This window comes from Archocentrus centrarchus, chromosome 1 (genome assembly GCF_007364275.1).
Source record: "Archocentrus centrarchus isolate MPI-CPG fArcCen1 chromosome 1, fArcCen1, whole genome shotgun sequence".
Classification (NCBI taxonomy): Eukaryota; Metazoa; Chordata; class Actinopteri; order Cichliformes; family Cichlidae; genus Archocentrus; species Archocentrus centrarchus.
The window spans coordinates 24,169,764-24,184,832 of NC_044346.1; the positions used below are offsets into that span (position 1 = coordinate 24,169,764).

The window sequence follows — 15,069 nt, forward strand, 5'->3', positions numbered from 1 at the left end:
TCTGATTTTACCATTATTTCTCCAGTCTGATCCTATCGGCCTGCTGCGTCTTGGGTAGATTATGATTTGGCATGATGAAGAGAAGTAATCAAATCATGCTGCTGCTAAGTGTGGTTACTGCTGAGTGTGGGAGAAAGTGAGTGGGAGTATGTGTGAGCATGTGTGTGTTTTTGACAACGACTGAGAAAGAGAAAATGGCATGGTAACAAGCCAAGTTAATAAAGGGAAACAATTAGGACATAAAAGATTGATATAGCCCACAGTTTTTAATGCTCTTGTCTCTCTTAATGAAATCCCTTTGACTATATCTGCTTCATACAAAGAGACACGTATATAGACATGTACACACTCATTATAGTGATCCCATTGCTTCCCTCAGGCTCTTCTGACAGGTGTGGCTCCCACACACAGACACATAGATAAACATTCACACACACACATGCACAAACCAGGCCCTACAGGGCATTTTCCCTATCCTGGGACTGCACAATGGGCACTTTGTACGCCCTCCCACCTCCCAACCCCGGCCCTTACCATCAACACCCCCCCCCCAACGGCTTCCAGCACATCCCTCTTTAAATGGGAGATTATGCAAATGAGCAAACACCACCACAGCACCCCACATATAAGTGATGTGCATTGAGAGAAATCTGTAGTCTGTCTATGGGAGTCAGCACATGGATGTTTTTTACCTACTGAGCGACTGACGTGGCCTAAATACTCACTCTACACCCCAGGTGTTTGAACCATATGATAATATTTCTTCTATCGGTCACAAGCTGCAGTGCTTCAGTGTTGTTTTTTCATTAAATGATATTTTACCCCAAATGCATTTCCAAAATGTCTCCTGTCACCAGTGAAAAATATTTCTTCTCCATACTGGGAAATCTTAAGACTGACATGTTGAGCTCAATTAATCTGACCTGATGCTGCAGTGGGTGGACTGATGGAAGAGTATGGAATTATATTTGGGTCAAAAGTCAAGTGGTGGTAGGGACATTTGGATCCCTCACATAAGTAAAAGTTACAGTTGCACTGTTTAAATCCTGCCCTTTTCTATCCTTAAGTGCACAAAATGTACAATGTAACAACAACAAAATATAAAATATAACACTGTCAGTGTTGTATTATTATATTATTGTAACATTTATTTATAAATAGGCAAGTGTGACTGGATGAAATGGTGCCGGCTAATGATAATAGATTGCATTTTGTAGACACAATCTGAAAGTAGTCGTATTTGTCAGATAAATGTAGTACGTCCTTCTGAGATGCTCTGAGTTGACAGTATAAAGTAGAAACAAAATCTCTGGACTATACCTGCACTAAGTTATATTCTGCCACCTAATAATAATAATAATGAAAATCTGCCACTGTCCACTACAAAAGTACAATTAGACAAAAAGAAATCAGAAATGTGTATCTTGTGAGTGATGAGTGAACTTGATGTCCTGCAGTGAAACCAAGAGTCAGGCAAGCAGAGATTAGATTCAAATATTAGAGCAAGTCTTTTAGTTAAAATACAACATGGATGCATAGTAGAAATGGAAGCGAGGCTTAAAAACGCTGAAACAGCTGATACTCACTTCCATAGGGTGCCGATTAGATGAGTGTGCAGACTGAGATGTGCTAGAGATGAACACGGATACACACAAAACCCACACGGCGAGCTTGTTACATACAGCAGTTAGGCTCAGGGTCAGGCTGGGACACAGGTTACCACAGGGTTAAAGCCTCATGCACATGAGAAAAACAGCAGAAACAGATTTAAGAGAGAGGTGGATGCCAAGAGTGCCATCTGTTTTAGTTACCCCCCTTTCCAGTTTCCTCTCTCTCTCCTCTCTCCCATCCCTCCCTAGCTTTCTCCATCTTTGTGTCTCTGCACATTCCCCCGATCCCATCTTCCACTAAAGCCACAAACATATTTTATCAACAGCTAAATTTTACTCTTCTTTATTTGTTTTCTGAACACCGCTCGAGCGCTGATAATCAACTAAGATCGCATAGCTACAAGGGCGGGTGTGGGGATGGGGAGGAGAGGGGGTAAGATAAGTCCAAATCTGGCAACCGTCTCTAGTGTAATGACACCTCCATCTCTATGGAAAACCATCCCCTTTTGTCTTCACTTGCATGGAAGCGCTTTCTTTTTACTGTTTTGTTCCCAGAAAACCCATGGAACATTTGCCAACATTTTTAAGAGCTGCGAAAAGCAGGATTTTTTTTTCTTCTGTTTTTTTTTTTTAAGTCTTCCACCTCGCAGGTGTTTCTTTTTAAGGCGTGCTCGACAATGCCAAGTTCGTCTTGGCTCGTCTTGAATGCCGCAGGCCTCGGGGGGAGAGGGGGGGGGGGGGGGGGGGGGGGGGGAGCAAGGTTGGAGAAATCTTATTGATTAGCAGTTGTCGCTTCCCTTTTCTTTATCTCACTATGGCTCTCCTTTTCTATCTATCTCACTCACTCTGTCTCCACACACGTTTTCAAGTGTTGATAGGGGGGATGAGAAACTTTTAAAGGACAGGGCCAATAAATGAAGACAGTAAATGAAATCTTAACCATAACATAAAACTCACTCACAGGAAGTGGCTGGGCTTTTTAAGTGTCAAAGAACAAAACTTTAGAAAAGAAAAACTGTGTTTTTCCACATTCTAGTGTGTAGTTCACATGTCAGAGACTCTCAGTAAGTCCAACTAGCTCACACTAGAGTCCTGAATGTGGGGCTTTTATTAAGTGGTGTCTTATTTCTCTCAGACCTTCAGGCTGACAGCTCATAGATGCTGTCAGACCTGATTTATAATGCACGCCTACTTTTAATACAGAAAATGGAAAAGAATAATCAATCTTATCTTATTCGGATGTGCTCCTGTTTGTCTGATTAGTATTCCACGGGTAAGTGACAAAAACGCAGCCAAACTGGGTTCATTAATATCAAGAAGGATTGCTGCTCGTTAGAGCCACCATGTGGTGCAGATATAAACAGCAGCCACCTTGTTCGTGGTGAATTTGATAACTGTCAAATCCATGTTTGGTCCTAACAAAATATCATGTGAAAGTTATAGCTACAATAAGAAATAATAGATCCGTGTTATTGCCCTTGAGAGAGGCAAAATTGATTCAGGTTTTTAAATTAGAGAGTGGGGAAAAGAGAGAATAAACAGGTGGACTGCCAGTTAGGATCAGTGATACACCGGCTGGATGGAAAGAAACATGGGAAAAGAGGGAGGGAGGAGGAGAGCACAGAGAGGAGGATGAAAAGAGGAAAACGGGAAAGAAGTGCCATCTGTTTTTTTTGGGGGGGGGGCAAGGAAGATAAAATGTGAGTAGCGTTCAGAGGCAGAATGTTAGTATAGACTCTGGGTGTGAAAGGACTCTTCATACGGGGAGGAGGCAACTATAAGGGCCAAAGAGAGGTAAGGGAGAAAGGGCAGATACGAGGGAGGTAGACAGATGGAAGACAGAAAGATGAGAGAGGGGGGGGAAGAGCGAGTGAGAGTGAGAAGGAAAGAGGACCAGAGATTGGGTCTGGCAGCGGTGTGAGCGCACTGGGCACACAAACATCAGGAGGGGACATGACTCGACATGCAGGCTCAACCCAGCTGGGTCAACGCTCTGCACTGCCATGTTGTTTTGGCTTGGCATCCACTGCTCTTACACACACACACACACACACACACACACACACACACACACACACACACACACACGGACAAACAAATCCAGTTACCCACAGCTCGCTCGCTCCCTCATTCGTGCTCTCCCAGTCTCATATCTAGACACACACTCACTCACAGACAAACACACACAAGCTCACACCCAAAATGCCATGGTTTTGGCTAGAACTGGCCGGGCAGGCGAGGGCCCTGGACTAATGGAAACGCCAAACTCGTTACTCTAACGCTGGGTGACAAGGGCACCTTGGGCTGCAGATGTTCCTGCTGATGACAGATGGAGCCTGGCACTGCCAGGGGACAGTGGGCCAGGCCTGCGCCAGCTCCATGCCACCTGCACCCCTCCTCTGTACCCCTCCACACAAACTCCAACATGTACACACTGCCTCGCTTTCTCACTTGGCCTATCTCTCTTGAACACTGGCGCGCTGCTTCCCCCCTTTGTACCCCCACCCCCTATGTGTATGTCTGTCTCTCAATCACTCTTCTTCTTTCCCTTTCTCACACACTGGCATGATACTCTTCCTCCTCTGCCCACTGTGATGATGACTATTTGATGGATCACTGTTTGCGGACAGATATCTATGACACTGGCAAAATGTGCTGGATGAATTGTGTCTGTATTGGTATTGATCTTATTAGCAGTACGAACAGAAATTAGTGTGTCATGAGCTCGATTCAAAATGAACTGTTTTGCAGTGAATAATCCAATGCTGCATCCCAACAAGTGCTCTCAAAAAAAAAAAAAAAAAAAAAAAAGAAGAGAGAAATGGTTACCAATGTTTGTCACACATTTTGTCAGTGTTATCCGATGGCTGAGTGTAATCCTTTGCCATTCCCACTTTTGCAGAAAGCAAATTCCAGATCAGCTAATGCATGATGGAGACTGTGTAATGATACCATTTATCTTCATGGAAATGGTGACAGGCTTCTGGAGGTGATTCGCTAGTCTGGCTCAAACAGACAGTCCACCAGGTTAATTTGCTTGATGGTGTTAGCAGCCAGATTACCAAAGTGTGCTCAGCTGTAAATTTGATGATGGTGGGTTTTTTTTCGCTTTTGGTTCTCGGCTCACCATGAAAGAATATCCTAAATCGAGTGAGAAACAACCAGCGATGTTTCTCACTGTGAAAGGGCTGTTTTTCTGTTGCCATTTTACAATATGGTTCATACTTATTTTTCATGTTAGCTTCTGGTCAGATGTTAAAGATAAATAAAAGGGAACCACGCTGGAGTGGGAGAACACATGAGGAATACAGGGGGAGGTAAACTCAGGGTTCACATCAAAGTCTTTTTTCCTCACAAAAAATGGGATGAGATTCTGGAAAAGTGCTTGTGCTGCCACGCCAGCTACAAATCCAGGCACTTCGTCTGTCAGTCTGGGAATCCAAGTGCTGAAAGAACACCAAGACACCAGAGATTCATATGTTTGCCGTTTCATAAATTTTGATAAATCTGACCAGGCCCGGTAGCCAAAGTTGTGTCTCCAAGTTGGCTCAGAGTGGTCTTTCCCACTGTTGGAATTTGCGGACTGTGATATTGAAATACTCTGTGATTAATGTGTATTTTGACATTGAAATGTTATAGAAGTCCTGTAAGTGGAACAAACAACGTGCATGACTATAATCAAAGTTTCATGGGAGCTTGTGAATCTGTCAGTGTAAAAACCATTTAGCAGCCCCCAGTTTTGCGTTGCGACTGCAACTCTTTGGAGGTTTTTTTTCAGTGCTGCTACCACCATGATTTCAGTGCTGCAACCCCCTCCTCTACAATTTCAGCACTCTTGCATCAAGCCTGCATCTCTCCACCCCTCCCTTTCCCCACTTCATCCAGAAACCATGTGTGGTGTGTCATTTCAACTCCCTCCACACTGAAGAAGGGCCCCTAACAAAACAAAACAATTATCTCTCCCCTCGTTAGGACCTGGCTTGCATCCCCTCTCCCTCTTTAACTACCCTCTTCCTCCTGTCGGACCCAGCCTTTGCTCTTCCCCTTCCGTAGCTGTCTGTGTGACAATAAGTTGAGCTGAGGGTCTCTTAAGTGCTTCTTGAGTGGAGCGTTTAGTTGATTTTAGGCTTCATGTTTCTTTCAAAGGCCTCCGAAGGAACAGGGGCGCAGGATAGTTTTGGCATAGTGACGAGGGCGAGGTGCTCAAGAGAGAAAAATGAAGGGAAGGCAAGAGAGCAGAAGTAGTTCAACGGATGATGGCATGTGGTGGTATGAGGTGGGTGCTGATGTGTGCTGGTTAAAAGGAAGGGGAATGGATGGATTGGCAGTGGAAGGGTGAGCAGGTTTCACCATGCCAGCTCTTAATTACTTTAATTGGAGTCATTAGCTAAGTGAGCATGAGAGACATCACCTGCATGGCATGCAGGACCGCACCTGCCACAGCAACATTGCTATCATCATCACACTCCAGCAGAGGATTTACTGACAGCTCGACACTCAGCAGCAATAATCACTACAAGTACACTCAGAAGTACAACGCAAACAAATACAAATATCACCAAATGCAAATAAGAAATCGTTCAGTCTAATATCACTCTTAATGGAATACAAAATTTTAGAGAAAAGGGAGAAACCCTACAATTTTAAAAGCTGTATCTTTTGGAGCATCAGAAAATAAAACACCAGGTTAAGGATACTGTTGGTGGGTGTTTTTAAAATGGTTACAGCTGCCAAAGCCTCTTTCAGTATTTATATGACTATTATTTTAAGACAGACTTGAAAGTGAACATATCCCTTAAGAAGACCCTAAACATGTTGAGCCTATATCAGGCAACATAATATTTTTCCATTAATTTTTTTTTGTTAAAACATCTCAAGCATTCATGATAATCATGAGAAAATTCTGAATAATTCTGCATTCAGGACCAATTTCCTCCAAATAATACTCTCTCTGTCTCTCTCTCTCTGTCTTTTGAAAGCAGCACACTTCTGAACACAAGTAATTTGTCACTTATTATGATTCAACTTCTTAGCAATGTAAAAATTTTGGTCATTGAGTCAAATAATCTTGGTTAACAGATTCTGCAAAATTTGTAGGCAAAAATGAGATTTTTGGTACAGGAAACCATGTTTGCCATTTGCAGTCTGCTTGTAGTCCTTGTTTGACATGGTTCTGGATGTGTGCAGGTAAACAGCTGAGAGCCTAAGTCGGAGTGCATTTGCCAAAATGCAAACTCAAAACCGTGGGCTATTGTCTGGTGACATTTCAGATTTTTATAAGCTATAAATCCATCTGCATTCATTAAAGTCTTGGCCTGGCTGAAACAGAAGCCACAAAAGATCTGATCTATGATAAGCAGACTAGCAAAGGGGGTTCCCTGATTGAGTCTCATGTGATGTCTTGCGCTGTCTTCTGCACATTTTCACATTAAATCAAGTTGTAATTGAATTAAATGTTGGTTCAACCTCTTGCAAAACCTTTTAAAAATAAAATAAACCCTTTTCACCTTACAATGTCAGATTAGCAAACATCTAATTCACACAAATCCCAAAAAACACATTCACTTGTTTTGCTGTGCGGTGTTGGTAAAAACTGCAACAGGCTTTCATCCAATAAGAAACTTTTATAGGGCTACACCTATCTTTGTTCTGCTAAGCACCCAACAGACAGTCTGGCGGGCAGGTTGGCAGTCAGGCAGAATGGCAGTAGGCTGGCAGGCCTAGCCCGGGGCACCATCTCCAGCAGAGCCAACTCTGACCAGCTGGTCCAGACTAACACCACAGAGTGAGCATGTACTGCTGTATCAGAGGGGAAATGGATGTTATAGCTGTGGAACAGACATGCTCTCACCTAGAACCTGACACCTACAGCAGTAGACCTCTACTGTTGGGATTTAGGTGATAACACACCATCTCACCTATGACTTAACAGGTCTTAGAAATAATCCTCCTGGCGTATCCCGTCACCGTCCAAATTTATTTCATGAGAGTGGAGATAGTCCCCTGTTCCACAGATGCCAGATCTAGGAGCATGATCACTAGTCCAGTCTAGTCCAAGCTAAGCAACAAGGGCTTAACTAAAATGCTGCAGTACCTTCAATGGTTACTTGAGTCTAGCTCCAAAAAGGGCACATTAATCCCCATAGACTCAGATGTTAAAAGGTCCAGCTTCACAGCAAAAATAAGCAGGTTTACATCCGGTCATTACTTGGGTTCATATTTACTCCTTCAAACCACAGAGCAGCATCTATCAACTATCCATCCATTTTCTTCCACTTATCCTTTTCAGGGTCTGCCTCTCACCCCAGCTGTCATGAGATGAGAGGCAGGTACACCCTGCAAAGGTCACCAGCCTGTCACAGAGCTAACACAGAGAGACAGACAACCATTCACACTCACACATACCTATGGGCAATTTTAGAATCACCAATTAACCTAACACCACTAGCTGCATGTCTTTGGACTATGGGAGGAGACTGGAGTACCTAGAAAAAACCCAAGCAAACATGGAAAGAACATGCAAACTCCACACAGAAAAGTCCCAGCCAAGGTGGATTCAAACCCAAGACCTTCTTGCTGTGAGGCAACAGTGCTAACCACCATGCCACCATGTTTGTGGTAAATGGACCAGTACTTTCTACTATTTTTGCACATCAATGGACGCATTAGGGGAAACTCTGGGTTCAGTATCTTCTGGTATCTTGCCCAAGGATACTACTCAATATTAGCTACAATACAGACAAACACACAGGAAATCAGTGGAAAGAGGTCATCAGCATCAAAAGGTTCATTATTATAATCAAGAAAAAATATGTATAACTTATTAATAATGAGCAAAATGGCTATTTATCATTCTCACAGTATAATTCGGTTTCCTCTTAATTCACCTTGACTGAAGTAATATTGCCCATCTCCCCACCATCCTTCATCCCCACACACACCCATCACACATACCTCCCAACCATTTCCATGTCTGACAGTTAAAAGGCCTACACACACACACACACAGAGAGAAAGAGCAGGCAGCTCATTGTGCGTTTTAAAGCGCTAACTAGGCCACTTAGCACCCCGTGACGCTGATCTGATCCCCGAGGCGCTGAACTTGGCAGCAGGCCCTCCTCCTTTCGCTCCTTCCTTTCCCCTCGCCATGGGAACCAGGCCATCCTTAATGACACAGGAGTGCTCTGCCGGATCCCACAATGCAAAGGGGGCTGACATCTGTCTTGCTAAGTGGTGCAATCTCTTGTGCACCTTGTTTGTTCAATCAACAACCGTCCTCAAACCCCCCCCCCCCCCCCCCCCCCCCCCACTCTGCCCATTTTCTTTTTTATCGCTCTTCTTCCAGGAAAAAAACCAAAAAGATTGAAAGAAGGGTGATACAGTGAGAAGATAGTGAGTTCATCACTCTCTCTTTGTCAACATCATCATGTGCACAGATAGCAAATGTGCTATTGCATAATGACATTTAGGGATGACGAAATGCGAGCCAGGCTTAGTTATAGATCAATCAGACTCTGACATTTTACAAACAACCCTATTCACCATGAGGAATTTGATCATTGTCGTATGAGCCTCCCAAGTTCTCCACCTTCTGCATATATCTATGTATAGGAAAAAAAAAAAGAAAAGAAAAGAAAAAAAGAAAAGAAAACAAGTGCCTGATTAAAACTGGCCCCTAATTCTTCACAGTTAAGACCTGGGCAAATATTTGTCCCATCAATCTTGGAAAATATAGCCATCAACCCAAGATGTTAATCACATGCTAATGGAATCCAAGGGACTCAATGCACCCCCGTAGTGCAATGAACGCTTTCACTTTTTCAGAAAGCCCACGTGAATGCAAATGGCCATCTAAGCAGCCATTTTGACAACATGCCAAGGCGACGTAAAGAGCCCCCTTCTTTATGCTCCTCTGGGAATGTATGTAGGGATGTGTGGGATGAGTTCACTTTACCAGGCCCAGGTGCCAGGATATAAATGAATAATAGGTTTTATGGGCCCTAACAGGGGGGGGAGCACATACACACATAATCACACATGCCCACTTGCTCAAGTGCATCTGTGGTGAAGGATGTTCAAATTCCCACAGCTAGCTTGAAAAGAGATTGGGCATGAGAATAGTTGGTTCCTATACATAATTCAGGGGTCCATGCTGAAACAATTATGTTTGCTTACTGCTAAGTACCCGTGCTCAATAGCCTGCTTGCTGTCTAGTTTGGTGCTTTCAGATGTAAGTGGTATGTGCTAAAAGTCGATGGAACACAGCATTTTAATAAAATATAGAAGCTGACACTTGAATGCTTGAATACAAGAGTGGGAGGGAAATAAACAACAAATGCTCTTCATGTTTTTACTTGAGCTTTGCATGCAAACTAAATTGCACTTGTAAATCCAGCAATGTTGGCAGAAAACTAATTAGCAACGCCAGGAAAAAGGAATGTGGACAAAGAGGACATTTTAATGACAATATTACAGATCACAATATTTCAGTTTAGATCAATCTAAACAAAAAAAATTTTTTAATCACAAGTCCAGTGTGGACCGCTTCGTTTGTTCTAACAGAAAATTGCACGACCTAAATGCAGGTCAGTTTGTCAGCAATCAGTGGTGGGATCAGCCACAAGAATATTTACCTTCTGAATAACACATTCAGACTTAACAACAGATGCACATACAATTATGCATACAAATATTTGTTCAAATGTTTAAAAATAATTACATTCTAGTTAATGAAAAATAACAGCTCAATTTTGGCAGTGATTTAAAAACTTGCCTCCATGTCTTTTTTCTTTTTTGAACTTGTTATGACAGCTGTAACACAGTTACATATGTGTGTAACCTGCAGCCACGGCGCTCCTTTCCTCGCGACCCGTCTCACACTTGCACTCTTCCACCACCATCAGTCGCTTCTCCTTGACCTCGGCTCCACAGCGCAGAGGCACGGTAACAGTCTGAGTTTTGGATGGTGCACAGCGAGAGCACGGGGCCCGCCGCTGGAAGGCTCCTGTCTCAGGACTCAGTCCTGCAAACTCTCCTTCAGATGGGACAAAGAGGGAGCTGCACTGGCCGAAACACAGCTTGTTGTGTACTGTCACTGTTTCGCATCCATCTGCTGTCACATGCTGGGAAGATGACAGAGAGGGTCAGGTTTAGGATAAACACAGCAGCTATAGACATAAAAGCTTCCTTTACCTCTGAGAATATATTAAAAAAAAACCAAAACTATCTGTTTATGCAAGTGCACATAATCACAGCTAATGCACAAGCAGAGGTACAACCAGCTTTAAGATGGAACAGAGTGTAATTATCACTTAAAAATCAACACTTAGGTTACTAACAGTGACAAACTGATAATATTCCATGTAGCTGTGTAAAGGGTTAATTACCTTAATGCTGATTTTTATGTGCATATAAATGGGGAAAGAAATGAAAATCTATCAGAACATATACGAGTCTTTGCCTCTTACCTGAGTGAAAGGTACTGCAGTGCATGTCTGTTTCATGTCCTTCAGGTTCACTGGCAAAGACATTTTGCCTCCTTTTCCTATGACGTTCTGCCACATTTGCAGGCCCTGCTTCTTCTTTAGCTCCATCTCAGTGGGGTTTTTAGGGCTCAGGTTGTGTAGTGGATTTACGGGGGCCTTGTGGGTCCCAGTCTGACCTAGACGACCGCGAGACAGGAAGGCAGGGAAGGGCAGTCTGGTACTGTGGGAAGGGGCTCTTCTGGGACTCAGTCCTCTTCTGAAGAGTCCTGACTGGGTCAAGGTACGAGGGTCTAGCTGCACAACCTTGACTATTCCCTGGACAGGTTCCTCTGGACCGCTGCCAGATGACTCAAAATCCATCCTGGATCCTTTCATATGGGTGTTGTAAGGAAGCGTAAGAGCCACAGCTGTCCAACTGGACAAAAAGACGAAACTGATGAGGAGAGCCATACTCTGAGGAAAAGTTGGATAATTGGTGGAAACGACACTGAAATTATTTAATTATTTTCCACAACTGACTTTTAAAAAAATCTTCGTTGGGTAGTTTGTGGTCCAAGGTTCCAAATGGCAACCTTGCTGTCGGTGCTTTGCCAGTATAGCAGAGGGAGCCTTTTTATGTAGGTAGCTGCCAATTCTCACCTGCGTTTAATGCAAAGAAGGTGTCACAATTCCCACACCAGACCAGACATCACACCCAGCTTAAAAGTCCAGGTCGTGGATGGTTGCCAGACAGAGAGGATTTTAGTTTCAAAGTAAGTGTGGAAAAGACGGTCATAAAAACATAACATTTGAAAAATGAGCTTGATCTTGGAGTTCAAAATAATCCGATCTGGGTTGATTCCATAGATGCTAATTAAGTTGTAGCTTTGAGTTTATGTTATTTAGAATGCTTTCAATTTTTTAAAAAAAATCAATAGATAAAGAAGTTTAATCAACAGTTGGATGAAATAGAGGTAAAGAGGAGATACAAATGCCATTCTTGTAAAACATAGTCCAATATTTAGTACTTGCTGCCTAACAGCCCCAAATATCCCACAGATATTCATCTGGCAAAACCTATAGGATATTAATACCCCCCCCCCCCCCCCCCCCCCCCCCCAAAAAAAAAAAAAAAAAAAAATCAAAGTGCTATGTATCCAATCAAATATTAATTTTTATTGTCTTGGAATGCAGATTAAAAAGAAATACAATGGTAAGAAAACATTAGCACACGAAATTTATGAGAATGAAAAACTAAATTGCAGTTCTCTTGCTAAATTACACATAATTTACATATATTTAACCTTTGACTTGTGAAACATAGAGGCAGAAAAAAAGATAAAACCAAAAAAAATGAGGAAAAAAGTATGCCTGGAAAGTACTATCTGCCTAAAGCCATTTGCGCCCTATCCCACAGTTTCAGAAAGACTTTGAAAACACTATCTCATTAACTGTGCTGGTCATTCGACAGGTGTTCCTGTTACCTTTGACTGTAAAGCAATAATGAGTTTATGTTCCCTGTGTAAACCGGCAGTGTCCTTCCCATTTATTCCCACAGGCAGCTTCTTAGTCTCTCCCTCGGCGTCCCATCATTGCACCATTAGACTTGATTGTGCTCTGTCACCCGTGACATGATCACACACTGGCTGTTGAAGGCAGATTAGCTGACAGTGTTATCATAGAACGAGTGTTTAACTTTCTCATATACACACCAGAGCATTAAAAGTCACTTTCCCCTCTTTTCTTCTCAAGGTTTCTTTCCCAGAATCACCACCTATCTATCAGACACAATGATACAAGAACAGGAAAGGAAATAAAAGGAAAAGGAAAGAATCAGGCTGTTTGATTTGAAGGTTTTTTTTTTTCACTTACACTGACACTGGGTCAGGTCTGTAGTAACAACTTTACTTGCCAGCAAGATAGGTAGTAATGTAGGATTATGTGGCTGTCTTTAAAGAGCGCAAGATTTCTTCCTCTAGCTGCAGAATTAGTATTCTCCACAAGAGGGCACAGTTTACAAACTATTGCCTCCTATTTCCATTCAACTGCCCCCTTACCATTTAAGCAGATCTGCACTGTGGACTGTGGATGACATTTCACTCACACAATTAAGGGATAAGTTTCCTGCTTTTTCAACAGAGGGCTGTATTGAAAGGTTAGAGCTGCTTTCAGCTGCTCCCTTTTCACAAGGGGTCACCAGAGTGGGTAGCTCCGCATGTTTGATCTAGCAGATATTTACACCTTTCCTGATGCAACCCCTTATTTCTGATGATGGAAATAACAACAATTAAACCATATAAAAGGAGGCACAACATAAACTGTGATAGCAAAGATACTCAGGGAAGCACTTTTTTGACAGTGATGCGATTTTTTAAATTTTGCCTCTGTACACCATCAAAATGTATTTTAAATGAAGCAATGAAGATGTGGCTGAAGTTCAGACTTTCAGCTTTAATTCAAGGGTCTCAACAAAAGTATTGCATTAACTGTTTAGGGATTGCAGTCATTTTTCTACATAGTCCCCCATTTTCAGAGGCTCAGAATAAGTTGGGCAAACTAAGATAATTTTAAATCCAAGGATTGTTTTCAATACTTGGATGAAAATCGTGAAGTCTTAAACCCAGGGATATCACCAAATGATGTGTTTCGTTCCTTGAAATGCTCCGTAAGCCCTTAACTGCAGTCGTCTTCAGCCGCTGCTTGTTTGCGGGTCTCTTTGCATTCAGGTTTTTTTCTTCAGTAACTCAAAAGCTGCTCAGTTGGGCTGAGATCAGGTGACTGATTTGACCATCAAAGAATATCCCATTTCTTTGTCTTGAGAAGCTCTTGGCTTGCTTTGGGTTATTATTCATTTGCACTGTGAAGCAAAGTCCGATCAGTTTCGCAACCTTTGGCTGAATCTGAGTGGATATATCACGCATTACACCGTCAGTGAACTCCAATGACCTGGTTCCACTGGCAGCCACACATGCCCATGCCATAACATTGCCTCCACGGGCTCTTTTAGATGTTTTCTGGTAAAGACTAATCTGACCTTCTCGTTCCTCCCCAGAAGCCCGAGACAGACGGAGAAGGACAAAGAAGACCGAGGTCACCTGCAGCATCTCAGGATCACTGAAGAACCAAGGCCGTACATCCCGATGAAGTTGAAAAACATAATTTACTGTCCTATACTCTTAGTCCCCAAGTTTATAAGTTGAGGAAACTGATCTAAACTCTTCATTACTATTTGTGCAACATGTATCTAATTCACCTCCAGCAGGCTACTCTTCACTCTCTGGTGAATAAATAATAAATGACTGTACTTAAGAAGGGTTAGTGTTATTTTCCACAATTAAACAGATCAAGGTTCAAAGTTATCATTATTGTCCCACTAGGTCTGCAGTCAAATTGCTGTTGGGTTTATCAACAACACTTGGAATGAAAGACACATGGCACCTCTTAGTCTGGAGTTCAAACGCCCTGTGGAGTATATGGGTCAGACTGAGGTTATTATAGTATAACTAAAAATTACTTTGAGGAAAACAAGAACTGCAACACTATGAAAAACTACTTAAAATAAAAGCATACAGAAAAATTGTTTTAGTTTTAGTCTTTCTCATTTGTTTGCAGTAAATTTGTCAAGAGGCCCAAGGAGACATCGGTGTATGTTTTTATTGAGATGTTTGTGAGTCAACTGCTTCCAAGAAGTGTTTTATTTGCATTATAAGACATAGTATGAACTTCTTAACTCTTGCTGTTCTTGACCTGTTTAGATGAAGGAGCGGTGGCTCCATGGTGTAGTGGTTAGCACGTTTACCTTACACGTGAAATATCCCCAGTTTGAGACTGGGTGGAAACACACTAGACTGGTACTCCTGGTGCCGGTCCCAGTCGAGGATAAATGAGAGGGTTGCGTCAGGAAGGGTGCCCTGTGTAAAATCTGTGCTGAATCAAATATGTGGCTCCATCCACTGTGGTGACCCCCTGGGAAATAAGGGAGTAGCTGAAAGTGC

General features: G+C 42.5%; 1 protein-coding gene across 1 annotated transcript; it reads right to left on the minus strand.

Moving 5' to 3' along the window:
- Positions 1-10,432: 10,432 nt before the first annotated feature.
- dand5 (DAN domain family, member 5) lies at positions 10,433-13,291 on the minus strand. Its single transcript, XM_030726195.1, has 3 exons — positions 13,272-13,291; positions 11,078-11,528; positions 10,433-10,732 (listed from the first exon to the last, which is right to left on the minus strand). Exons 1-3 carry the CDS (start codon positions 13,289-13,291, stop codon positions 10,433-10,435), a joined length of 771 nt encoding a protein of 256 aa, XP_030582055.1.
- Positions 13,292-15,069: the final 1,778 nt, after the last annotated feature.